Source organism: Panthera onca, chromosome A1, assembly GCF_046562875.1.
Source record: "Panthera onca isolate mPanOnc1 chromosome A1, mPanOnc1 haplotype 2, whole genome shotgun sequence".
Taxonomy (NCBI): domain Eukaryota; kingdom Metazoa; phylum Chordata; class Mammalia; order Carnivora; family Felidae; genus Panthera; species Panthera onca.
In genome coordinates, this window is record NC_138339.1 from 153,883,871 (window position 1) to 153,911,360 (window position 27,490).

At 35.2% G+C, this 27,490-nt stretch overlaps 1 protein-coding gene and 1 pseudogene across 1 annotated transcript; one reads left to right on the forward strand and one right to left on the reverse strand.

Annotated features, from left to right (window-relative positions):
- Window positions 1-2,553: 2,553 nt before the first annotated feature.
- On the reverse strand, window positions 2,554-3,492 carry LOC132681767 (olfactory receptor 2AJ1). Its single transcript, XM_060636554.3, has one exon. It carries the CDS (start codon window positions 3,490-3,492, stop codon window positions 2,554-2,556), a length of 939 nt encoding a protein of 312 aa, XP_060492537.2.
- An 11,538-nt stretch (window positions 3,493-15,030) lies between these two features.
- Window positions 15,031-16,159, forward strand: LOC132680499 (olfactory receptor 2T8-like; annotated as a pseudogene).
- Window positions 16,160-27,490: the final 11,331 nt, after the last annotated feature.

A 27,490-nucleotide genomic window follows, 5' to 3' on the forward strand; every position in this document is an offset into this window, starting at 1 on the left:
AATTTTATTAACTAAATATTTAATGCATGAAGTATATTAAATGTATTACATATGTATTGTATTAAATTACACACTTAGTAATATAAATAATACACACTGAACCAATACTTTAAATTATAAAAATGCATTAATTGATTTTTCTGTTTTGAGACATAGTTGATATAATTATACTATACTTAGGTGTACAGCATAATAATTCGATATATATATATATATATACACATATATATAATATGTATATAGTAAAATATTATCACAAAAAGTTTAGTTACCATCTATAATCACCCATAGTTACAATTCATTTTCTTCTGATGAGAACTTCTTTTTTTTTTTTTGTTTGTTTTTTTTTGTTTTTTTTTGTTTTTTTTTATTTTTTTTTTATTTTTTAATATATGAAATTTACTGTCAAATTGGTTTCCATACAACACCCAGTGCTCATCCCAAAAGGTGCCCTCCTCAATACCCATCACCCACCCTGCCCTCCCTCCCACCCCCCATCAACCCTCAGTTTGTTCTCAGTTTTTAACAGTCTCTAATGCTTTGGCTCTCTCCCACTCTAACCTCTTTTTTTTTTTTTTTTTTTTTTTTTTTCCTTCCCCTCCCCCATGGGTTTCTGTTATGTTTCTCAGGATCCACATAAGAGTGAAACCATGTGGTATCTGTCTTTCTCTGTATGGCTTATTTCACTTAGCATCACACTCTCCAGTTCCATCCATGTTGCTACAAAAGGCCATATTTCATTTTTTCTCATTGCCACGTAGTATTCCATTGTGTATATAAACCACAATTTCTTTATCCATTCATCAGTTGATGGACATTTAGGCTCTTTCCATAATTTGGCTATTGTTGAGAGTGCCGCTATAAACATTGGGGTACAGGTGCCCCTATGCATCAGTACTCCTGTATCCCTTGGATAAATTCCTAGCAGTGCTATTGCTGGGTCATAGGGTAGGTCTATTTTTAATTTTCTGAGGAACCTCCACACTGCTTTCCAGAGCGGCTGCACCAATTTGCATTCCCACCAACAGTGCAAGAGGGTTCCTGTTTCTCCACATCCTCTCCAGCATCTATAGTCTCCTGATGATGAGAACTTCTAAAACCTACTCTGTTAGCAATTTCCTATGTACAAATGTACAATAGAAAATTGTTAACTAGAGTCACCATGCTGTTCATTACATTGCAGAACTTACTTACTTTTTAACTTATAAATTTTATAACTAGAAGTTTTTACCTTGTGAACACTTGCACCTATTTTGTCTACATTTTTATGCATTTTTGATAGTGGGTTGTAATATTGGAATTATATTTTACTCTCTCATGAAATACAAAAGTTCTATGAAAAGGTGTCATAGACTCTGGGTCTTCAGTTCTTTCTTGTCCAGCAAGAAAGTGGGACACAGGATTAAAAATGCAAGAGATGGCTAATGTCCAGGAGAAGACAGAAGCCCTGATTAAGGGTCTTTGCTCCATTTTTATTAGGATCAGAAGGGTTATAAACATGGTGATAGACATGCACAAAGAGACAATGAAACTGAACATTAACTCATGGGCATGAGGGAAAGAGGGTTTTGAAAATATGTGGGATTAGAGGTTTGGGTTAATACAAAACAAAATCCTGGCACCTGGGAGAAGGTTGTTTACAGCACATTCAGTGAGGCCCTATGTCTTTTTACCTAAACTGGCTTAGGGGAGGAAATATACAGAGCATACTACCTCAGGGTCAGCAAGGCACCATTCTTTAGCTCCACTATGGGCAACTTTGCCCTGCAGTCACTATAGCCCTATTTACCTGTTTACCTAATTTTATCCTCCCTTCCTGTGAAAGCAGCTTTCTGCTATAGTACTAAGTTGGGGGACACTTCTGCCCCGAATACCTAATCTTGTTTACCTCATCTTGGATGTTTTGATCATGAGACTCCCTATTCCTACACTTTTGTCCTACACTGGGACCTTTGCCTCATTTTACCTATTCTTATTTACCTAATCTTGTTTACCCAAACTTGGGTGTGTACACCCTATGACTTTCTAATTCTTTATGCCTTTTTAACCCATCAATGCAGGCTCAGGGAATTCCTAAGCTTATTCCCCACACAAAGGTAGGTAGATCCCATAAAATGTGACTGTATTATAAAAGATAATTTTTTATAATTTCTTAGAATTTTAGAGGGAAGGCACAATATATTTTTAGATGTATGTGTTTATTTTAAAAAATTTAAATGTTTACTTATTTTTGAGAGAGAGACAGAATGCAAGCAGGTGAGGGGCAGAGAAAGAGGGAGACACATAACCCAAAGCAGCTCCAGGCTCTGAGCCATCAGCACAGCGTCTTATGTGGGGCTCGAACCCACAAACCACAAGATCATGACCTGAGCCGAAGTCAGACACTGAACCAAATGAGCCACCCAGGTGCTCTTAGATGTATGTGTTTGTGAAACTTTATTATTATCAGGGTTTTGGAGATATCCACTTCTTTCCATGCTTAATGGTATAGAAACTTATTTTGTTTCTATATTAATATAGAAAATACACACTTCAAGTATTTTTCTTACTATTTTAATGGAGAAAGTTAGTTTTGAGCATATTTTTCATTGCCTCAAGGACATCTTTATTCCTAAAGCTGTAGATTATAGGGTTGAAGGTAGGTGTGAGGATGGTATAGAATATTGCCAAAGACTTGTCCTGGCCTGGAGTGTGGTATGATTTGGGTCTCATGTATGTGAAAATAAATGGCCCATAATACATTGTGACCACCATCATGTGGAAGGAACAGGTAGAAAATGACTTTTTCCGTGCTTCTGATGATTTCATTTGAAATACAGTAATGAGAATTTGGACATAAGAAGCAACGATTAGGGAGAAAGGGACAAGCAGAAAAATTAAGCCACTTACATAAATTCCTCGTTCATAGAGTGTTGTGTCCACACAGGACAACTTCAACATGGCAGGGACTTCACAGAAAAAGTGATCAATAGCTCTTGAGGCACAGAAGGGAAAGTGGAGTGCATAAGCTGTGTGGACTATGGAGTTGACAGTCCCAATAAGCCAGGACCCTCTAGCCATGACAATGCAGACATAGTCATTCATAAGAATGGGATAGTGCAATGGATGACAGATGGCTACATAGCGATCATAAGACATTGCTGCCAGGAGAAGGCACTCGCCACCCAGGAGAGTGAGGGATAGAAATACCTGGAAGCCACAACCTACAAATGAAATAGTTCTGCTGCCTGACAGAAAGTCAGTGACCATTTTGGGAACAATGTTGGAAATATGCAAGATGTCCATAAAAGAGAGATGGCTCAGCAGAAAATACATCGGAGTGTGGAGTCTTGAGTCCCTGAGGATAAGGAGGATCATGACTGTGTTTTCTGTTACAGTCATAATAAAAATGATGAATATAAAGGAAAAGAAAACTAGACTTGATTGAGAAGAAGAGAAGAGTCCCAAAAGAATAAAATCACTGGTGAAAGTGTGATTTTCATGTCCCATCATGAACGTCTCTCTTTTTCCTAAAGTAGAAAATAAAAGAGAGCTAAAATAGAGTAGTGTAAATATTAAACTCATTTACATTTAGATGCACAATAAAATGAGAGTTAGTGATGCATATTTTGCAATTAAAGTTAATGGAATGTCAACCAGTTTTTGAAGTGGGTTTCTTTCACAACACGGTCATTTATTTGTTTGAATCAACTGATGATATTGAGTACATTGAGTGAGCTATTTACATAGTCTCATAGTCTCAATTCCATATTCTTTATTTTGGTTCAATCTTTGTCAAGTGTCACCTTTTCCAGGAGACCTAACTGTAAACACTGTTTTTTCTTTCTTTCTTTCTTTCTTTCTCTCTTTCTTTCTTTCTTTCTTTTTCTCTTTCCTTCTTAACTGTGTTTCAAATTTTTATTTAAATTATAGTTATTTAACATATAATGTAATACTGGTTTCAGGAGTAGAAATTAGTGATTCAACACTTACATATAACACCCAGTGCTCATGATAACAAGTGCTCTCTTATTGCCAGTCACCCATTTAGCCCAACCTCTATTCACCTTCCCTCCAGCAACCCTCAGTCTGTTCTCTATATTTAGGAGTATTTTATGGTTTGCCTCCTTCTCTCTTTTTTTTTCCCTTCCCCTATGTTCATTGTTTTGTTTCTTAAATCCCACACATTGGTGAAATCATATAGTACTTGTGTTTCTCTGACTTATCTTGCTTAGCATAATACACTCTAGCTCCAAGCACATCCTGGCAAATGGCAAGATTTCATTCTTTTTGAAGACTGAATGATATTCCATTATACTTATATGCCACATCTTCGTTATTCATCAGTCAATGGAAATTTGGACTCTTTCCATAATTTATTTTTTTAAATTATTTTAATGTAATGTTTATTTATTTTTGAGAGAGAGAGACAGAGAGAGAGAGAGAGAGAGAGAGAGAGAGAGGAGAGAGAGAGAGAGAGAGAGAGAGAGAGAGAGAGAGAGAGAGAGATACAGAGCATGAGCAGGGGAAGGACAGAGAGAGAGGGAGGCACAGAATCCAAAGCAGGCTTCAGGCTCTGAGCTGTCAGCACAGAGCCTGACAAGGGGCTTGAACTCACAAACTGTGAGATCATGACCTGAGCCAAAGTCGGACACCTAACCGACTGAGCCACCCAGGCGCCCCATCCATAATTTAAAATATCAGTATCAACACTCAAACCCCAACTACCATATTTCTCCTCTGCTCTCTTTGATGTATTTTGCAAATCAAATTTCATCTTCTATATATTAAATAAACTTATGAAATACATTCCTGTTTATTGTGATTCTAACCCACCAGAACTTGAATTTCCCAATTGGAAACTTTCATTAGAACTCTGTATTAGATGAATGGCTAACACAATGCTTGGTAGGTTGTAGATGCTGAATAATATATTTTCAATACATGAGTAAATGGATAGAATATGGAACTCAATTTTCTGTCTCATTTTTATCTGGATAAAACTTAAAGAAAATGAAATGTGTCATTTCTAAATTTTTCTAAAGTAATAAGTAATGAAATGCTACAAAAACTAGTTTAATCTATGTTTGCAATTTGAAATATCAGTATTTACATGTAAGTACATGAAAATTGTATTCAATTAAATAAGAATATATTTTATTTTAACTAGTTTTTTCAATTCTAGAAATTGAATTGTATTTCATTAATTGTTTATATAGGGAATCATATTGTCTTCTAAATAATTATATTGTTTATATGTGGATACTGGCTATCTAACTGGTCCCTTTACTATTAGCAGAAACTGTATGTATGACCTACATACACACATAGGAAAATAAATAAATAAATAAATAAATAAATAATATGTACACATACATACTTACACACATACACACACAATTTTACAATTTTGGAAAATACAGATGCAGATCATGAAAAATAAATAACAAATATAAAACAAGTTATTTGCCATCTTTAAAAACTATTCATAAGTTTGAATGAAAGGAGTTTGGCTTATACTTTGGGGATGCAAGCGTACAAATGTGTTCCTGATGAAATAGGAATAATTTGTATTTTTCTCTTTTATTTTATTACAGTGAATATTGAGATTCTTCATTAGGAAATAAGCCTCTTAATTCTATTTCAATGTCCTGGATTGTGAACACTGTGTTGCTCTAATTTTTAAATATTAAAAGATTAGCATTTGAGTGAAGTTTGCAGACATATGAATGTTTAAGTAGTTCATGCAGTTTTGACTGGTTTGACCTACAGCTCAAGAAAATTTTATATAGACATAGATTCAGATTTAAGGACAGCGATGACTTCCATGAACTGGTGGAACATAAGTCTCTAAAATCTGTGAATCTTTCTGACAACTCAAATTCAATATATCCTTATCCAAAGCTGTTGAGTTTTTCCCACTCCCAAAACCAATTTTATCCTTCTGTTTTTCCTTTTTCCATTGATGATTTACTTTGTTCAACTCATTCCCATTCAAAAATCCATACTGAATTTTAGTGTTAGGAAGTATGGGTAATGTCTATTTTCTACAAAATTCCCATTATGTAGCAGTGCCTGGCCTATTGTAGGTTCTCAGTAAATGCTTATTAAAGGAATTTTTGACCATGGAATTGAAATCAAAAGTTTTCAACAATGCATCTATTATATTTACATTTTTAAAGAGTTTGTGCTGCCTCCACAAGAATGTCTGTATTTTGTCTTCCGATATTTGAAACACTCCATGATAAATTCCCTAACCGCTTCATCATCTTACATTTACTTTCTTCTTTCCACTTCCATGGGGAATATGAAGTTTCTACAACCATTTTTTAAGACTCTTTGTCTTACCAGTCAATCAGGAATTTGGACTATCCTCCATAAAGTTAGAATGGTAGATAAAATGATATCTTCTATGCCATTCAGAATGTCGAGTGAAATCTATCCTTGGATCCAAAATGCTATGCTCTAGTGGTGAGCTTCCTAACACGAAGATAAAAAATGGAGAAAACACATGTTACATACAGAGTAAATTCTTCCAAATATGTGCAACTCTAATAAAAGTTACAGTCTCTTTCTCCCCACCTGCCATTAAATGCTTTATTTTTTGGTATAATAATGCTAAATGTAATGAAGAAATGTAGCATGCAGTTTATATCTTCCTATATTCTAGAAGTTTGGAGACTAAAATGCTACTATTGAGGCACCTGGGTGGTTCAGTCAGTTAAGTGGCCAACTTCAGCTCAGGTCATGATCTCACAGTTCATGGTTTTGAGCCCCACATCGGGCTCTGTGCTGACAGCTCGGAGCCTGGAACCTGCTTCGGATTCTGCATCTCCCTCTCTCTTTGCCCCTCCCCTGCTCATGTTCTGTCTCTTTCTGTCTCAAAAATAAATATTTTTTAAATATTAAAAATATAGAGAATGCTAGTGTCATTAGATGCCATTTTTGTTTAACTATAAACACTGTTGTATTCCAATCTTTCTTCCCAGGTATGTGAAAGGCCTCCATACTGTTTACCCAGTGAGTTCACTACACTTAAATTATTTTTACTATTTTACAATTATCAAGATTTTCAAATGCATCGTGGATCCATTAATTTTGACTTAACAGGATTCAAAAATATTTTTTTCATTTCTCTGACATATCTATCAGTATATAAATAAATCATTTCAAATATTTCTTTAAATTTAAAGGAATTTACATTTAAAGAAAGAAATCAATCAATAATATCAATAAGGCTACACATTTATTCAATGATATATATACTTTGACACTGCATCTTTAAAGTTTTTACTGTAAGACAAAAGACAAAAGCAACCAGTCATTTCTTCTAAAAAATATTTATTTTGAAAAGTGATTGATATAGAAACCCTGGGTAATAGTAAGTCTAATATACACACTTACACTTTATACTAAATGACCACACTGCTTTTATTTTTTGATGTAATCTAAAAAAACACAAAACCTTACAATCTCAATGACCCAATTGATCTAGCAATTATAAGTTCTATCATAAAACTTCAGTTATCAGACTTACATGGTTGCTGTGCAACTGGTTCCAATTCAGTGGTTGTTACTGATTATTCACACAACTGTAACAGAATATTTTATTGAAGATGAAGAAGCCTGACAATGATATTCCTAAATATGGATGGAATGAAATCATTCCTTATTTAAAGGACTTGACATGGAAAATATATGCCATAAATGTATGATAGACATGATTTTGCCTAGGAATATGTATGTTACTGACCCAAATAATTATATTAAGAAAGTATCAATATAAACCTAAAATCTCCATGATTTAAAGAGATAAACAAGAAAATTTAATGTGAATACAGTATTTTTAAAATATGTCACATCATGTCTTATTATAATACAACACATCAATCACACATAAAATTGTATCTGATTTTAATTTTTATCAAAATGGATGATAATGGCACATGCTTCACAGGGTTGTTCTGAAGATTAAATTTGACATCACATAAAATAACATGTACACACACACATGGAACATATCTTAGTATATAGTAGTTACACAGAAATCAATGCTTATTACTGTTGTTTCATTATTTTTTCTAAAATTACTATATTACCATTTCTATCATTTCTTTATTATTACTATTGTTATTATTATTTCTTGATATTTTAAATAAGCATTTAAGCTATCATATACTAGAAAAAGAGAGTGTAATATTCAGCATATGAAGGAATATAACTGAGTAAAGAAATAAAATTCGATGTGGTGATCAGAACTATATTATGTACCAGTACCTGGTGAAATTGGTTCATGAGGCTCTCTGGGGGAAACAGAAATGCATTATGTTGAACGATAGTATGTGGTTTGCTTCTCACCCATATACACACATACAGATGTGCGTGGGGGAGCAAAGCAATGTTCCTTATTATGAAATCAGTCAGCTGAGCTGTTCACAAATTTATTTTATACTAGCCATTTGACATTATAATTAACTTTTTTTTTCCTCTTGACTTTTCAGGACACAAAAACATACACCAAAGAATCATTGCAAGGTGATCTTACATCTATTCCATTTTGCTTTCATAACCCATTTAAGGGAGTCCTGTGAGGATATTCTCACATCGACATCAGATTCATCAGGCCCAACACGAACTGCCAAAGTTCTATGAAACATGTACCACCATTGGTACCACCATTTACAATAGCCCAAGCCAGAAATCTGAAAAAAGTTATCCCAAATTGTCTTTTTCTCTGCACTCTTCCTTATGAAAATTATCATCTCCCACCTGTTCTACTTGTGTAAATGATTCCCCTGGGTTATTCCTTCTCACAGTGCTACATACCATGTGTGGTCATGGTGACTCTAAAATATCAATTCTATCCTTTTTAAATGGAATGTCTAAATCTGTACTACTTCAGTACCATCCACATGTGACCACATGCTTCACAACTCTTCTTGAAGTCAGTAGAGTGTGCCTGATAAAGTACACTTTGGACAATGACAGTGAAAGAGTGTTGGGATCAGAAGCACACACTCATTCCTTTATCCCATGAATTTCATATACATGTAATAATGTGTACTCCTGCATTCATTCTGGATGTGTTGTACAGGAAATAAAACACAGGAGTTCAGGAGCAGAAACCTATGAGCCCACAGGTAGCTTATTATGCATAATGATAATGTGTGAATATTAATGAAAAGTAACTCACCAAATTATTAAAAAAAATAATTTGGGAAGGGAAAAGGCAAGAGGTTTCCCTGTGATTCTTTCTTGTTATCTTTAACATTCCTATTGGGTCATACATTTTGGGGGTAAGGGATCTAGGATAATTCCAGTATGTTTATTCAAAATGTATAATACATGCTTTTATGACATAGAAACTCAAATGATTATGATATTGTGAAGATAATTGACATAAATGTCTGACTCCAATTTCTCCTTCCCCATAAATACATTTTTTGTTTACTCCAGTTTATTCTTTTTGCAACACAGTTTTGAGCATTGCATATAAGTTGCTAGGTTACAATGCATACAGATTTGATCCCAGGTACACTAAAAAAAATATGAAACAACCAACCAAATAATCAAACAAAGGAAAACACTTCCTATAAATTGTGAAACAGGCAACCAAATAATCAAACAAAGGAAAACACAAATCTCCCTATCTCGAGCTCCCATTTCCACTGAAACTACAGCATTGATATTTATATAACCTTGCCTTCTTGCAGCTTTATCACACCCATATTCTTTCTTCCACATCTACAGTCTTCCCCTCCATTTCTAAGGTCTTTGCAGTCTTCCAATATCTAAGGTTTCATGTAAAAATATCCTTTTGTGGGTATTTTTTCTCTTTAGTTTATTCTTCCTTGCTTCTCTTTCTTGCTTAGAACTGGCCAGCTCTGACAGTTCATCTTATTTGAGCCACAGTTTCACTGTCTGAGTTTATGTTTGCTCTATGTACCCTGAATGATTTACTCATCCTTTTCTTACCTGGTTCCTAATGTTACCCCAGGGTCCTCTTCTCTCACCTCATTAAACATTACCAATTTCACACCACCCAGGACAGAACACTGTTGATGAGTTCTTTCACATCTAACACACTGGGCTCACTGGTTCCCCAGAGGCTTCCAACAAGTCCCTCCTCTTTGGTGTCTAACCATTTCTCACAGCATTCATGTGTCTGCTTCAATGTCACTTCTTCTATAGTGAGAGGCATGGGGTGATGCCTCAATCTGGGAATTTGCATCAAAGTACCTGACAGTATGCAGGGGGGAGTTGGATAAATAGTTTGAGAGGACCAAGGAGACACAGGAAGGACACCTACCACCTTGAAGTCCTGTGTCATGTAGCTTCTGGAAGAGAAAATACCCACCCTTTGATAGGTGACATAGGTCTCTAGGAGACAGCTGGGAGAGGAAGTGAAGGGTACATGAGGAAATTCTTTGTGTGGAGTGGGGTGGGGTCACAGAGATAGACAGGCATTCCTCAGGGAACAGAAGAATCCTGGTGTCAGAGACAGAAGGGAGATAGTCTGATTCAGACTGATTAAACAAAGTGAGATCAAGCATTTGTTAATAAAAAAAAAATCCCACCTTTCTGAACCCTTCCCCATTACACCCTCTCTTCTTAGCATATTTTATTCCTATTCTTCAGGGCCTGAGAGCATACTGTCTGCTAAAGGAACTGTGTTTGGTCTGTCTCTTACATTTGATAAAAATTCTAGGGAAGGCCACTAGGCTGACCTCACTTGTTGCAGCGTTGAGAGTCTCCTGCATGTTTGCGAAGTCAATGAATGAACCTACTTATCATTCAGGCAGCCTACTACAGAGACGTACATAAAAAGATCTGTTTTATCTAAGTAATGATGATTATTTTTATTCTTGGTGGATTCATAAGTCAACTAAATGGGTACCAAATAACTAAATATAAAAGTAAACATAACAAAAAAAATCAGTTAATTTATTGGTCTTACACCTAATTATTATGTCAAGTATACAATAATGAGCATTTATGAATGGTGGACCCTATTTAAGCATCTAGTATTGATTAGCATCTTACAGTTATTAGTTGTTTATAATTGGAGATCTGTATGGTCTCATAGAGATTAGACAACATGCCCCAATCATAACCAAGGGTTTAAGTCCTGAAATTCTGGTGTGAGAACTCACATTCAAATGTGAAGACCGTTTTCCACAGTAATTGTTAATCTATTTTAACCCAACAAAGTGGCTTCATTGGACAACATCTTGTTCTTTAGGAAGGGAAAGGTTAGTTAAGTTCCATGGATTTCTGTGTTGTGTATGAGGGGATGTCCACCCCTACTTGCATAACTGTACTGAAAGCTATTTAAAATCAGACAATTGAGTTCAGATCTCTGTGAAGGGAACCATGAATTCAGCCCCAATATACTTGCCTTCCTTTTTCAAAAAATGCAAATATTGAATGTACCTCTCAGATTATGGTAATCATTAAAATGAAAACATGAAAGTGAAATGTTAAGCAAAATACACAGAGTAATTAATGAATTAAAGACATTTTATGTTTACTTTTATTGTTATATACAGTTATTTCATTATGTTCAACTATTTTTACTCCACTTGAATGAAGGATTAACTAATGTATGAATCTAAAAGTTTTTACAGATATAAAATATATAACAAAATTACCTTTGGATCAAAGTATGACTATATTGAGGAACACAAACAAGGTTTAAACTACAATAAAACGGTAAAGATCAAGTAGAAATGCTGAGGGGCACCTGGGTGGCTCAGTTGGTTAAGCATCCGACTTTGGCTCAGGTCATGATTTCACTGTATGTGGGTTGGAGCCCCATGTTGGGCTCTGTGCTGACAGCTCAGAGCCTGGAGCCTGATTCAGATTCTGTGTCTCCCTTCCTGCCCCTCCCCCTATCGTGTTCTGTGTGTGTCTCTCTCTCAAAAATAAATAAATATATTTTTTTAAAAATTAGAAATGCTGAAGCATGGCATTCAGGTTTGGAAAAAATTCCTCAAGTAACCCTTCTTCTAAAGTCTATAGGTGCCATTTCCAAAGTGCCACAACAGTTTGTAAAACTGGAACTTTCCATTCTCCTTGACATTTTCTTTTCTAGATTATTTGTCTTTTTTGGTTAATGAGAAAGAGACTATAAGACTCGGGAAATTGCTATAAAGGTGTTGTGAAAGATAGGATTCAGATTAAGCAAAAATGGGAAAAGTAAGAAAGTAAACTTTTAAATGTGTTATGTTAAACTACTGTCTCAAAGTTAATTTTGTATTTTATTGTTAGGTCTCTGGAGAGCACATAAATACAAAGTTGCAAATTCAGAGATATATTAATAAATTTCTATATATTTATAATTATTTCCTTTGAAAAAAACAACAACCTATTGTGGCACCTGTGTGGCTCAGTTGGTTAAGTGTCCAACTTTGGCTCAGGTCATGATCTCACGGTTCATGAGTTCAAGCCCTGCATCGGGCTCTGTGCTGACAGCTCAGAGTCTGGAACCTGCTTCAGATTCTCTCTCCCTCTCTTGTTCTGCCCTTTCCTCACTCATACTCTGTCTCCCTCTCTCAAAAATAAACATTAAAAAAATGCGTTGAATAGAAAAACCAACAACTTCTTTAAAAGTGCCAAATTTCTTTCCTGAAAATCATTGCAGCTATATAATCATTTAACATTAAAACACAAGGAATATTTAGTGAACACACACCAAAACCTTAAATTCTGTAACCTATTTCTTATTCTTCAGTAGGCAAAAATTACCTGCTGCAGAAAAAATGTATCCGATTTTCAAGATATAATTTCGCCAGTGGAATTGAAATATTATGTTATGATGAATAATTAAAATAAATATACAAATAAATGTACAATTGAAGACCAATGGGCATAGTCAAAGAGTTGTATTACATAAATATCCATTTTAATTAAAATAGTCTTTGAAAACTGAAGAGCGAAAGATTGTAATAAAAATAAAATAATAACAAGAAATGCAAATATAATGTTTCAAAATTCCAAATAATTCTATGAATGTCATACACTATTTACTAGCAATCTATTAAATTATTTTTGCTTTGGAAGTATCTACATATTTGTTTGTTTTTCTAATGATGAAAATTTATAGTTCACTAAAGAAGATACATACATAAGCAATAGGGTAACACAAAATTTCTTGGAATCATTACACATTAGATAAATGTAAAATGAAAGTTTCTTGAGTTACCCCATACTAGAATATGTAAAATGAAAAAAGTTGACATTACCCATAATTGTCATTTGGAACAAATAGTATTCTTGTGATTTGTTGGTGGAAATGCAAAATTGAACAACCATTTTGTAAAACTATTTACTAAAAATTTGTCTGGCATTTACCAAATAAAATAAAAACACTTATCACAAAAGAAAGTTTAATAGCAGTTTTAGTCATAAAATTTCCAGACTGAAGATAGCTCACATGTTCATAAAAAAACAGTGAATAACAAACAGTAATGCATTCAGAGATGGGAATATTATTTATAAACAAAAAGAGAAAACTCTTTGTAAATGTAAAATTCTGGCAAAATCTTTAAAAATATATTAAGTTGAGAAAAAGACAGGAAATTAAAAACAAAACACCAGCTTTGTATTTTAAGTAGCAGAAAATTTTAGAAGAAGTCAAACTAGGATAGAGATACAAATGGCCCCAGTGTTTTTATCTTGTTTGAGTGGTTTTACTTCTGGTCTGGTGAGAATTGTCTCTTGTTAGTAGGCTCATTGTTACAAGCCCAAGTTACTGAATCTGGTTGAAATGTATTCTTTAGATGTGAGCATTCTCGTGTTTATAAGTTATATCTCAATTAAAAATAACAATATTCAAAATTATTTGCCTTTGTAATTCAAAAATTTATGGGGGGGGGGGTGCCTAGGTGGTTCAGTCCATTAGCGTCCCACTTTGGCCCAGGTCATGATCTCACGCTTGTGAGTTCCACGGGGGTCAGGGCTCTGTGCTGACAGCTCAGAGCCTGTAGCCTGCTTCAGATACTCTCTCCCGATCTCTCTTCTATTCTGTTCACACACACTCTCTCTCTCTCTCTCAAAAATAAATAAACATTAAAAAAAATAAAAAAAAATTATTGTGGGGTGTGGTGTAAAAACATTCTAATGATTTGTGAATAACATATTTTTAGCATTCCCCAATTTGATTTGTGGATGACAATTTTATAAAAGATCCAAAGTAGGGATGTCTCTCTGCATTTCAAACTAAAATAGTAACCGGTAGAGATATAATGTATACATAACTTCTCTGCAGGAAATCCCTAAGAGTCTGTATAGTCGATTTCACTCACAATTGGAATGTAAGAAACAAAATTAATGAACAAAGAGAAAGAGAGACAAACAAAAAGAAACAGGCTCTTAAAAATAGAGAACAAAGTGGTTGTTACCAGTGGGAGGTGGGTGGGAGAATGGGTGACATAGCTGAGGAGATTAAAAGTACATTAACCTTGATGAGCACTGGGTAATGTATAGAATTGTTGAATCACTATGTTGTACACCTGAAAATAATGTAACACTGTATGTTATACTGGAATTAAAAAATAAATTTAAAAAGCTTTTGATAAGTTATATATGTATAACTTTCATATAAAAGACCTAGCTTTTATATAGTTAAACACATTAATTGATCTCAGCTTCTAATAATATTGGCGATGATATATGGCAAAGGTACAAATGTAAATTACAAATTATGTGAATAATGTCCTCCTGTTCACTTATATGGGTGTTAAGTGATGCAAAGACGCACTTATTATATAATTGCAATTTATCAAGAATGTTTATTCATTATGCCAATTAATTAATAATAAAAGTGGGGGATACTTATTTAGAAAATGTTGAAAATGAAAAAAATTGGAAAAAAGTTATAATTTTATGTCCAAGTTAAAATATTTGTAAATGGCAGATGAAAGATGTAAAAAAGGTTTATAATTTTCAAACATGCACCTATCAAGAAATATGTAGATCAAATAGAGTATTGTAAATGGTGAAAACTCTGTCATCTATTTCTTCATTTGCAGTGTCACACTTTTTGAAATTATGAAAAATGAGAACACCCCCTCATATTTTATTCTCCTAGGACTCTTTAACCACACCTAGTTCTCTTTGTGATGGATCTGTCTTCACCTCCCCAGTGGGCAAGATCCTCATGATTCTCCTGATTCATCAAGATGCCTGGATACACAGCCCATGTACTTCTTACTGAGCCAACTCTCCCTCATGAACATAGAGTTGGTCTCCACCATTGTGCCCAAAATTGCAGCTGGCAACTTGACTGACAAGAAGTCCATCTCATATGCTGGTCTTGGGTTGCTGATCTTCTTCTTCCACACTTTGGGAAGGGGGGGGGGGTTCCTCTTAGCAGCCATGTCCTATGACCACTATATGGCTGTTTGCCACCCACTGAAATTCCCTGTCCTCATGAGCTGGCAATTATGCCTGAGAATGACTGTGGTGTCTTGGTTCCTGGGTCAGCTGATAGCAGGCTTCCGCTGCCCTGAGCTTTCCATTTTCATTAAGAAATAGTTTTTAACGTTTATTTATTTTTGAGAGACAGAGTATGAGCAGGGGAGGTGGAGAGACAGAGGAAGACACAAAATCTAAAGCAGACTCTAAGCTCTGAGCTGTCAGCACAGAGCCTGATGTTGGGCTCAAACCCACCAACCATGAGATCATGAGCCGAGCTGAAGTCAGATGCTTAACTGACTGAGTCTTCTAGGCACCCCAAGTTTTCCATTTTGTGATACACATGAGATCAATCATTTCTTCTGTGAAACCCCCTGGGCTTCTGCTGATATGTTTTTCTTTGAATATGTGATGTATGTCTGTTATATGTTAATAATTATCCTGGTCCCATTTTCTTTCATTCTGATTTCCTATAGTCTTATCCTTGCTGCAGTAATCCAGATGTGTTCTAGAGAAGCTGGCAAAAAGGCTTTTGACACATGCTACTCTCATCTCTGTGATGGGACTGTTTTATGGAGCTGCTATTTTTATCTACATGCAACTCAAATCCTACAGGTTAGCTAACCATTATAAAGTAGTGTCAGTGTTCTATACTGTCTTCACCCCTGTGCTAAACCACCTTATCTACAGTCTGAGGAACAGTGTAGTCAAGGGAGCCCAGAGAAAGTGTATGTGTGAATGTTTTGCCTTCAGTCATGACTAAGATTACATTGATTTGTGTATTTGTCTTTCTCTGACTGGCTTATTTCACTTAGCATTATACCCTTTAGATCCCTCCATGTTTTTGTAAATGGCACGATTTTATTTTTCTTTATGGCTAAGTGATATTCTGTTGTATATATGTAGGTATGTGTGTGTGTGTTTGTGTGTGTATGTGTGTGTCTATCCACATCTTCTTTATCCACATTTTTATCAATTCATCTATCAATGAACACTTAGGGTGCTTCCAAATCTTGGCTATTGTAAATAATACTGCAATAAATATCAGGGTCCATATATATTTTTGAATCAGAGTTTTCATTTTCTTTGGTTAAATACCCATCAATGAGATTATTGGATCATATGGTTAATTCCACTTTTAATTGTTTTATGTTATAAATGATTGTATTAAGAAAAAGTTTGAATAAACAACATTTCTTCCCCAAGATACTGGGAAGATTAATCAATCTCCCCTTTACAAACTAAAATAGTAACACCTAAATCATTTTTTTGACTGTACTGACAAATTAGTACAAGAGCTTTAATCTGATTAAGGTGGTATTCATTTTATTTCCTCAGATTGTAGCATAGATAACAGAATGGATTTTATATGTAAAATGTATAGAAGGTGTAATTTAACTGCAGGTTTTCTGGAGTTCAAAATTCATAAACAAATTACTAAATAGTAAGATATTAGTATGGTCTACTCATGTAAAAAAGATGACTCCCAACAAGCTTGATTTGCATCCCCTTTGAGCAACATCATCCTAAAACCCCTCTTCTTGTCTGACAATATCAAACTTGCTCAGTTTGCATCATTGTCTACTGTGCCTTATTAAGGGGCTTGGCCTATTGGCATCTTTTGCTAAAATTACTGTCTTATTAATAGGCTAGTGTAGCAGGGTGCCTGGCTGGTTCAGTCAGTTAAGCATCTGATTTCTGCTCAGGTCATGATATTATGGTTTGTGGGTTCGAGCTCCGTGTCAGGCTCTGTGCGTACAGCTCAGAGACTAGAGCCTGCTTCAGATTCTGTGTCTCCCTTTCTCTCTGCCCCTCCCCTGCTTGTGCTCTGTCTCTCTCTCTTTCAAAAAAAATAAATAAACGTTTAAAAAGTTAAAAAAATATGCTAGTAGTGCAAAATATGACTGGATGCCAACAATGTTTAATTTTCAAGACTTTTAGAGGTTCCAGAAGTTAAATATACTTTCATCTGCCCTTTCAGAAAGTTTTGATTCATTAAAATAAGAGAGAATCATTTAAAATGAAAAATAAAATGTACACAAATGACTTTGAAAATAATAACGATTTATTTTTTCATTTTTTTTTAATGTTTATTCATTTTTGAGAGACAGAGAGAGACAGAGCATGAGCGGGGAAGGGGCAGAGAGAGAGGGAGATGCAGAATCCGAAGCAGGCTCCAGGCTCTGAGCTGTCAGCACACAGCCCGACGCGGGGCTTGAACTCACGAACTGTGAGATCATGACCTGAGCCGAAGTCAGGCGCTCAACTGACTGAGCCACCCAGGTGCCCCATGATTTAAAAATACATTAAAGAGTAGATTTATCACGTTCTGCCACTGCTTGTTTAAATTTTGTTGAGGAGAAAAGATTTAATAGGGTGTTAAAAAGAGACTGAGAAGATAGGAGAGTAGGAGGATGACCCAAACTCACCTCATCCCATGTGTACAACTAGTTATCACTCACATGTAAGTAAATAACCCAGAGAGCCATGTGAAGACTGGAAGAACAGACTCCACAACTATATGTAGACAAGCCACACCAGACAGGTTAGGATGGGTGGAAGTAGTGGTTGGGAGCTGCCCACAGAAGGAAGGGAGTTGTCAGCTCAGAGTGGGAAAAGTGCCAGGGAGCTCACATGGGAATGATTCCTCATAATGTCTGATATTGAAAACCAGAGGGGCTAAATTCCATGCTTTGTATAACCACCAGGACTTGGAGTCTGAAGTTTTAAAATCAGCTGACTGAGCCCTGGGTAGGACAGGAGGGTAAGTAATAGCGGGGCTCCCACCCTTAGGGAGACCACAGCCCACAAGGAGGTGACATGAGGCCAGAGTTTGCTGGAAAGAAATGAAAAGGAGACCTGTTCACACTGATTTTGTAGCGTGTTGGAGACTTCTCCAGGAACAAAGGAGCTGGGAGCATTTTCCTCTCCTGCCCCCCAGCAGAGAAACACAATCACCTTCTAGAAGTGGTCCTGCACAGACACTTGTTACCTAAGCTGCTGGCAGTCTGCCTCGCACATCAGTTCTCCTGAGGATATGCCCACTCCAAGCCTACTTGGCTTTGACTCTTGGCTTTCTGAAAATTTTGTCAATGTCATGCAGCCCCCACCCAGCCACAGCTTCCATGTGCCAAGCCCCTGATGGGCATAATGCTCCAGGAATCTGGCCTAGGACTAGTGCTTCAGTGCAAAATTTGCCATCACCCCCCACTACCCTCAGAACCAACCAGCCTGGGTCTCTCTAACATCAGAGAGAGCAAATGCAGCCCACAATAAGAGTCAGTGCACATACCTAGACTGAAAGGAAATGGTACTCAGACACAGTAGCAGGATGAACGCAACACACATATGAGATGCTGCTGAAGCATCAGGTTCTAGTTATCAGGGGACACTACCCTGCAGGGCACTACAGGACCTGTTCTTTTTTATTTGTTTATTTATTTATTTATTTATTTATTTATTTATTTAGAGAGCATATGTGAGGGTGCATGAGTAGGGGAAGGTCAAACAGAGAGAGAGAATTCCAAGCAGACACTGTGCATTGTGAGAAATTTACTACATTCTATGACCACTTTCTGTCCCCCAGAATTATTGAAGACAGGCATAGTTAACACAAGTTAAAAGCCTGGCTTATTTTGATACACTCAGTGTTTATTTTGAAAAGTTGAAAGAATAAAATTTGTTTACACTTCAAAACAATAGTTTTATTACTAAAATATGTCGACAGAAAACTTAATTTAAAATATGATTTTTCAGAATCCTTTTATATTCTTGTCCTCCTAAGTAATTGAAGGATTTTGAGAAAAGCATGTGTATTTCTTTTTATTCACATATATATAATTTTCTATCATACCTCACTTCAGTATGTTCAAATATTTTATGTCAGAGACTATGTGCCAATTGGCTATATATATGTATTTTTTTTTTGAGAGAGATAGATACAGAGAAGGTGGGTGAGGGGGAGAGAGAGAGAGAGAGAGAGAGAGATAGTTTCCTAAGCAGGTTCTGTGCTATCAGCACCAACCCTGATTCAGGGTTTGATCTCATGACCATGAGATCATGACCTGAGCCAAAATCAATAGTTGGATGCTTAACCAACTGAGCCACTCAGGCACCCTTCTATATTTTTTACATATGCATATTACTTATATATATACACCCACAATTTCTCATTGAAATGACACAATGTATAAACTAGAAATAAGTCAATCAATATATGAGTGTCTAGAGTCTGGGAAATACATTATGATAATTTATGCTGCTTAACCAATAATGGCTTAAAAGTCCCTATGTCATAAAACCCTATGTCATAAAATAACAAAGATGATGCAGCTAATCATACTTCTCTCACCATAAACATCAGCAGTCTGAGGCATGTGAAAAGAAAACATGGAAGGTCAGTTATTTGATCTTAAATCACGTAGTCAGGTGTTATACATGCTTATTTCCCTGATGTGCGACAGTCCACCCCATATTACAAGGACAGGGGAAGTGCAATATGATTCTTAGTCCAGAAGAAGGAAGTCCAGATTATTATAAAACATTAGAATCAACAAGTTCTTTCTTCTGATTAACAAGTGTTTGACTCATTTAATTTTCTCCAACAAAATAAGTTCAGCTCTCCAAAATGGAGACAACTAAAAGTTTCCTTTAGTTATGGTGATCAGGAGGTACCAAGCAAGTCTAGATATGATTTCTTTTATCAGATCACCTGTGAAATGCAATTCATCAAAATCCCCAAAACATTTGGTGATTTAAGGACCTGATAATATCAATAAACACATATAGAGAAGTCAAAAGTAGGAGAAACAAAAGGAATTGGTTCTTAGATATTCTCAACTCTCATTAGGCAGGTATTTGGGTGCCTTCTATATTATAGATTAAGAACATTCATAAATAAAGCTACTTTTCTGTTTTCTTGGAATATTGTTCTCACTTTTTTTTCATCATTGTTCTTGTATCATTCCTCTGGAATGTTGTTTTTTTTGTTTGTTTTTCCTTTACAATATCATGATTACCTATTTACTATGATAATATTAGAAAGTGATCTTCTGTGGCTAAGTGGTTTTCTCAGTAACCTTCCTGAGGATGTGTATTTGGAATCTGTGGATGATAAAATATTATTGTACAAATATTCAGTGATTTATTCTGGTCTCTATGAGAGGAGTGAAGTATCCACTCCCTATATGTGGGTCAAGACATATAATCATTTGTTCTGTTCAATTCTGTATGGCTGGCAATGTCTTTTACCAATCCTAAGCCAAGGAATTTAGAGATAACACTTTTTTTTTCATTTTTCTGTTGCTTATTCCTTGCCCATGAGAAGTGTATGCTTCAGAAGTTTGTCATTTTTCACCTCCAAAACTTTAATTTTTTTCTGTGATTAATTTCTTCATCTTCCAAAAAGGAGATTCTTATGAGTGTCCAGGTATAGAAATGGAAATCACTTTATATATTTTCAAACAGAGACAAAGAAATTCAGAAAGTTAATTTAAGAAGAGAAGGGAACACCAAAGAGCCACATAGAGAAAAGAAACTAGCAACCACAGAAAGTTTTAATCACCTTGATAAATGGAGGCACCTGCACAAAGTGACTTCCTGGAGCTCATGAATGGGTCCTTCATGTAGAATTTGAAAGCAAAATGGCAGGCAATTTATAGAACCATAGAAAGAGTAGTTGTCTCATGGGAACTGGAACCATGGAAAATCTCAGCTACTTCCAGGACCCCTACTGAAAAGAGACTGAGGGTCAAGGAAAGAGCACATATGTTGAATTATAGCCTATAAAACTTTTTTACTATGTTTTTATTTTAATTCCAGTATAGCAACACAATGTTATATTAGTTTCAGGTGTACAATATGGTGATGTAACAGTTCTAAAAAACAAAACAAAGCAAAAACAATTCTATACATTACTCAGTGCTCATCAAGGTTTAAATGTACTCTTAATCCCCTTTTCCTATTTTACCATTCCTGCCACTCATCTCCCCTCTGTCAAACCATAAGTTTGTTCTCTATAATTAAGTAATTTTCTTCTTTTGTCCCTCTTTGTCTTATCTTTTCTCCCTTTGTGCATTTTTTGTTGTTGTTTCTTCTTAAAGTCCATGAGGGTATTTATCTTTCTCTGACTGACTTATTTTAGCGTTACACTCTTTAGCTCTGTTCATTTTGTTACAAATAACAAGATTTCTTTATTTTTTATAGCTAAATAATACACACACACACACACACACACACACACACACCCCACTTCTTCTTTATCCATTTATCAATTGAAGGACTGGACACGGGCTGCTTCCATAACTTGGATATTGTAGATAATGCTGCCATAAACATAGGATTATATATAACCCTTGAAATTAGTATTTTTGTATTCTCTGGATAGATACCCACTATGTGGGTAATGTGATTGTTTAATCATAGAGTAGTGCATACTGTTTTATAGAGTGGCTGCACCACTTTGGATTCCCACCAGCAATGCATGAGAGATCTTTTTCTTCCACAGTCTCACCAACAATTGTTAATTCTTTTTTTTTTTTTTTTTTTAGCTACTCTGACAGGAGTGAAGTAATATCTTACTGTAGTGTTAATTTTCACTTCCCTGATAATGAGTGACATTGTTTTTATTCATTTTTTAATTTCAAGTACAATGAACATGTAGTATTATATTAGTGTCAGAAACTGTTTTCTCAAGGCCCTTATATTTTTGCTAATAGTTTCTTTGAGTTTTGTTTTGTTTTGCTTGCTTGTTTATTTTGTATTCTGACTGCCACTTGATCCTATGAAAATATGACATGATGTTAGTACTAGTTTTGGCCCCATTCCTTTTCCATGAATCAAAATATGTTGCAGGTAATATAGTTGCATAGCAACCCAATACAAATGTTAGTGGTTTAAAATAATAATACTATATTATTTTTCTCATAAGCTTGTTTAGGCAAATTTTGGTGGACATCTCATTTTTGGGTCAGTCAAGGCAACTCAAATGGGATCTAGACATTCATCTATCACAAGCATGAAACCTACAGATATCACAATGACACTAAATCCATATCTTTCAATAATAATGCTGAAGGTAAATGGACTAAATGTTCCATCAAGATATAGGGTATCAAAATGGATAAAAAAACAAATCCCTCTATATTCTGCCTACAAGCGACTCATTTTAGACCAAGGGGCACCTTCAGATTGAAAGTGAGGGGATGGAGAATGATCTATCATGCTACTGGAAGTCAAAAGAAAGCTGGAGTAGCCACACTTATATCATACAAAGTAGATTTTAAACTAAACGTTGTAATAAGTGATGAAGAAGGGCATTATATCATAATTACAGGGTCTATCCATTAAGAATAGCTAATAATTGTAAATGTTTATGCTCCCAGCATGAAGGAACCAAAATACAAAAATAAATTAATCACAAACATAAACGATCTTACTAATAAGAATACGGTAATTGCAGAGGACTTTAATATTCCACTTACAACAGTGGACAGATCATCTAGGCAAAAAATCAACAAATAAAAATGTCCTTGAATGATACACTGGACCAGATGGACTTGACAGATATATTCAGAACTTTTCAATCAAAAACAGCAGTATACACATTTTTCCTAGTGTACATGGAACATTCTCCAAGATAGATCACATACTGGATCAAAAAACAACCCTCAATAAATATAAAAGAATTGAGATCATACCATGCATATTTTCAGATCACAATGCTATGAAACAAAATCAACCACAAGAAAACAATTTGTAAAGCCTCCAAATGCATGGAGGTTAAAGAACATCCTGATAAAGAATAAAGGGGTCAAATGGGCAATGAAAGAAGAAATTTTAAAAATATATGGAAGGAAATGAAAATGGAAACATAACAGTCCAATACCTTTGGGATGCAGCAAAGGCAGTCCTAAGGGGGAAATACACTGCAATCCAGGTCTATCTCAAGAAACAAGAAAAATTCCAAATACAAAATTTAACAGCACACCTAAAGGAACTAGAAGCAGTACAGCAAAGAAACCTCAAAGACACCAGATAAAGAGAAACAATAAAGTTTAGAGTAGAATTAAACAAAATACAATCAAAAAAACAAAAACAAATAAAAACATGGAGTACAGATCAATGAAACCAAAATTTTGTTTTTTGAAAAAATAAACAGAATTAATAAAACCCTGGGCAGACTTCTCAAAAAGAAAATAAAGATGACCCAAATAGACAAAATCATGAATGAAAGAGGACAGATCAAAACCAACACCACAGAAATACAAACAATTATCAGAGACCACTATGAAAAATTATTTTCCAATAAACTGGACAACCTGGAGGAAATGGACAAATTTCTAGATACCCACACACTACCAAAACTCAAATGGAAAGAAATAGAAAATTTGAACAGACCCATAACCAATGAAAAAACTGAACCAGTTATCAAAAATCCCCTAACAATTGTAAGAGTCCTGGGCTGGATTGCTTCCCAGGGTAATTATACCAGACATTTAAAGCAGAGTTAATACCTATCCTTCTCAAGCTGTTCCAGAAAATGGAAATGGAAGGAAAACTTCTAGACTCATTCTATGAAGCCAGCACTACCTTGATTCCCAAATCAGACAGGGACCACAATAAAAATGAGAATTACCGGCCAATATACCTCATGAACTTGGATGCAAAAATTCTCAACAGGATACTAGCAAATCAAATTCAACAGCATATAAAAAGAATTATTCACCATGATCAACTGAGATTCATTCCTGGACTGTAGCGCTGGCTCAATATTCACAAATCAATCACTGTGATACATAACATTAATAGAAGAAAGGATAAGGACCATATGATCCTTTCAATAGATGCAGAAAATGCATTTGACAAAATGCAGCATCCTTTCTTAGTAAAAACCCTCAAGAAAGTCGGGATACAAGGAACATACATTAACATCAGAAAAGCCATATATGAACAGCCCACAGCTAATATCATCCTCAGTGGGGAAAAAACTGAGAGATTTTTCCTTAAGATCAGGAACACATCAGGGATATCCACTCTCACCAACTGTTGTTTAACATAGTGTTGGAAGTCGTAGCCTCAGCAAGCAGACAACAAAATGAAATGAAAGGCATCCAAACTGGCAAATAAAAAGTCAAACTTTAACTTTTCACAGGTGATATGATATTCTACATGGAAAACTCAAAAGACTCCACCGAAAAGCAGGTAGAATTGATACATGAAATCAGCAAAGTTGCAGGATACAAATTCAATGTACAGAAATCGGTTGCATTTCTATATACCAATAATGAAGCAACAGATAGAGAAATCAAGAAATCAATCCCATTTACAATTGCACCAAGAAACATAAGATACCTAGGAATAAACCTAACTAAAATATAAAAGATCTGTTTGCTGAAAACTATAGAAAACTTCTTAAGGAAATTGAAGAATACACAAAGAAATGGAAATACATTCCATGTTCATGGATTGGAAGACCAAATACTGTTAAAATGTCAATACTTCCCAAAGCAATCTACACATTCAATGCAATCCCAATCAAAATTGCACCAGCATTCTTGTCAAAACTAGAACAAAAAATCCTAAAATTTAGATGTGAGCACAAAAGACCTCAAATAGCCAAAGTTATGCTGACGAAGAAAACCAAAGTGGGAGGCATCACAATACCAGACTTTAGCTTAAACTACAAAGCTGTAATCATCATGGTAGTATGGTACTGGCACAAGAACAGACACATAAACCAATGGAATAGAATAGAGAATTCAGAACTGGACCCCCAAAGGTATGGTCATCTAATCCTTGACAAAGCAGGATAGAGCATCCAATGGAAAAAAATGTAGGCTCTTTAGTAAATGGTGCTGGGAGAACTGAACAGCAACATTCAGAAGAATGAAATGGGAAAACTTTCTTATACCATACACAAAAGTAAACTCAAAATGGATGAAAGACCTAAATGTTAGACAGGAAAACATCAAACCCTAGAGGAGAAAACAGGCAACAACTTCTTTGTCCTCAGCCACAGCAATTTCTTGCTTGACACATCTCCAAAGGCAAGGGAATTAAAAGCAAAAATGAACTATTGGGACCTCATCAAGATAAAAAAAGCTTCTGCACTGCAAAGGAAACAATGAACAAAACTAAAAGGCAACCAATAGAATGGAAAAGATATTTGCACATGACATATCAGATAAAGGGTTAGTATCCAAAATCTATAAAGAAGTTACCAAACTCAACACCCAAAAAACAAATAACCTAGTGAAGAAATGGGCAGAAGACATGAATAGACACTTTTCCAAAAAAGACATCCAGATGGCCAACAGACACGTGAAAAGATGGTCATCATTATTCATCATAAGGGAAATACAAATCAAAGCCATTCTGAGATACCACCTTACACCGGTCAGAGTGGCTAAAATGAACAACTCAGGAAACAACAGATGCTGGCGAGGATCTAGAGAAATGGGAACCCTCTTGCACTTTTGGTGGTAATGCAAACTGTTGGAGCCACTCTGGAAAACAGTGTGGAGGTTCCTCAAAAAAAAAAAAAAAAATAGAACTACCTTAGGATCCAGCAATTGCACTACCAGGAACTTAGCCAACAAATACAGGAATGTGATTCATAGGAGCACATGTACCCCTTTGTTTATGGAAGTGTTTTCAACAATAGCCAAATTATGGGAAAAGCACAAATGTCCACCAACTGATGAATGGATAAAGAAAATGTGGTTTATATATACAATGGAATACTACTTGGCAATGAGAAAGAATGAAATCTGGCCATTTGCAGCAACGTGAATGGAACTGGAGGGTATTAAGCTAAGTGAAATAAGTCAGTCAGAGAAAGACAGATATCATGTGCTTTCCTTCATATGTGGAACTTGAGAAACTTAACAGAAGACCATGGGGGAAGGGAAGGGAAAAAATAGTGTCAAACAAAGAGGGAGGGAGGCAAACCATAAGAGACTCTTAAATACAGATAACAAACTGAGGGTTGACGGAGGGGTGGGGGAAGGGAAAAATGGGTGATAGCCACTGAGGAGGGCACTTGTTGGAATGAGCACTGGGTTCTATATGTAAGTAATGAATCATGGGAATCTACCCCCAAAACCAAGAGCACAATGCATATAGTCTATGTTAGCTAACTTGACAATAAACTGTATATAAACTGTATAAATATATAAATATTTATTATAAGTATATAAATATGTATATATCTTCTACAAGTTTTATGTATTTTGTTTCATATTTATTTCATTTCTAATTTATTTGAAATTTTTTATAAAAATTATAGAAGCTAGTATATACATTGTTTTTTTAAAAATAATTATTCACTCTTTAAATAATTCATCCTCATAATTTTATACAGACACACACAAACACACATACAAATGGCTGATGTTGTTGGTACAAAATGAACAAATCTTTTAGGATCTCTGAAAGAAAAAAAAAAATCCCCCAGCTCAAGTTAGGACAGCTGACTGGGATACACAATCTTCACTAACAGCAGAAAACATAAAATGTTACAATCACTAGATCAAAGATATTTTAGAAAGTTATAGACCTTATCTTATAGGACTATAACCTTAAGGCTTAACTATATCTGCAGGATTGTCTGACTTCAGTCTCATGTGAACCAAGAAGGTTTTACTGTTTACTTTATTTTTGGAATCCTCCCTTTTAAGTTACTTATAAATGAAGTAGATGTACATGGGCTCCCAGGGCAGAAATTGAACCCATATTGTGAGATTTGCTGACTTGGTAATGGTAAAGTTTGGCTTTCCTGAGAGCACATGATCAGGGCCCACAAACATTAAGAGTTGAAAATCCCCTTTATTTTATCAATGTATAACATATATTTTGCTTACAGTGCCTCAATCATTTATTCTTATTACTGAGGTCCAAAGTCTACAACAAAAATACTATGACAATATCTGAAAGCAGGACAAATGGAAATTTTAATGAATTTACCATATATAAATGAAATAGTTAAAAAAAAAACAGCACAAACCGGCCAACTGAGAGCAATATACATTGATATAACACAAGTTTCAAAATCTGGATTCATTTTGGCTGCTGCCAATTTTGCAAATGAGTCCCA

Bases quoted from the DNA above. Each gene is read 5' to 3' on its own strand.
- LOC132681767 (XM_060636554.3), bottom strand. From the start codon at position 3,492: ATGATGGGACATGAAAATCACACTTTCACCAGTGATTTTATTCTTTTG.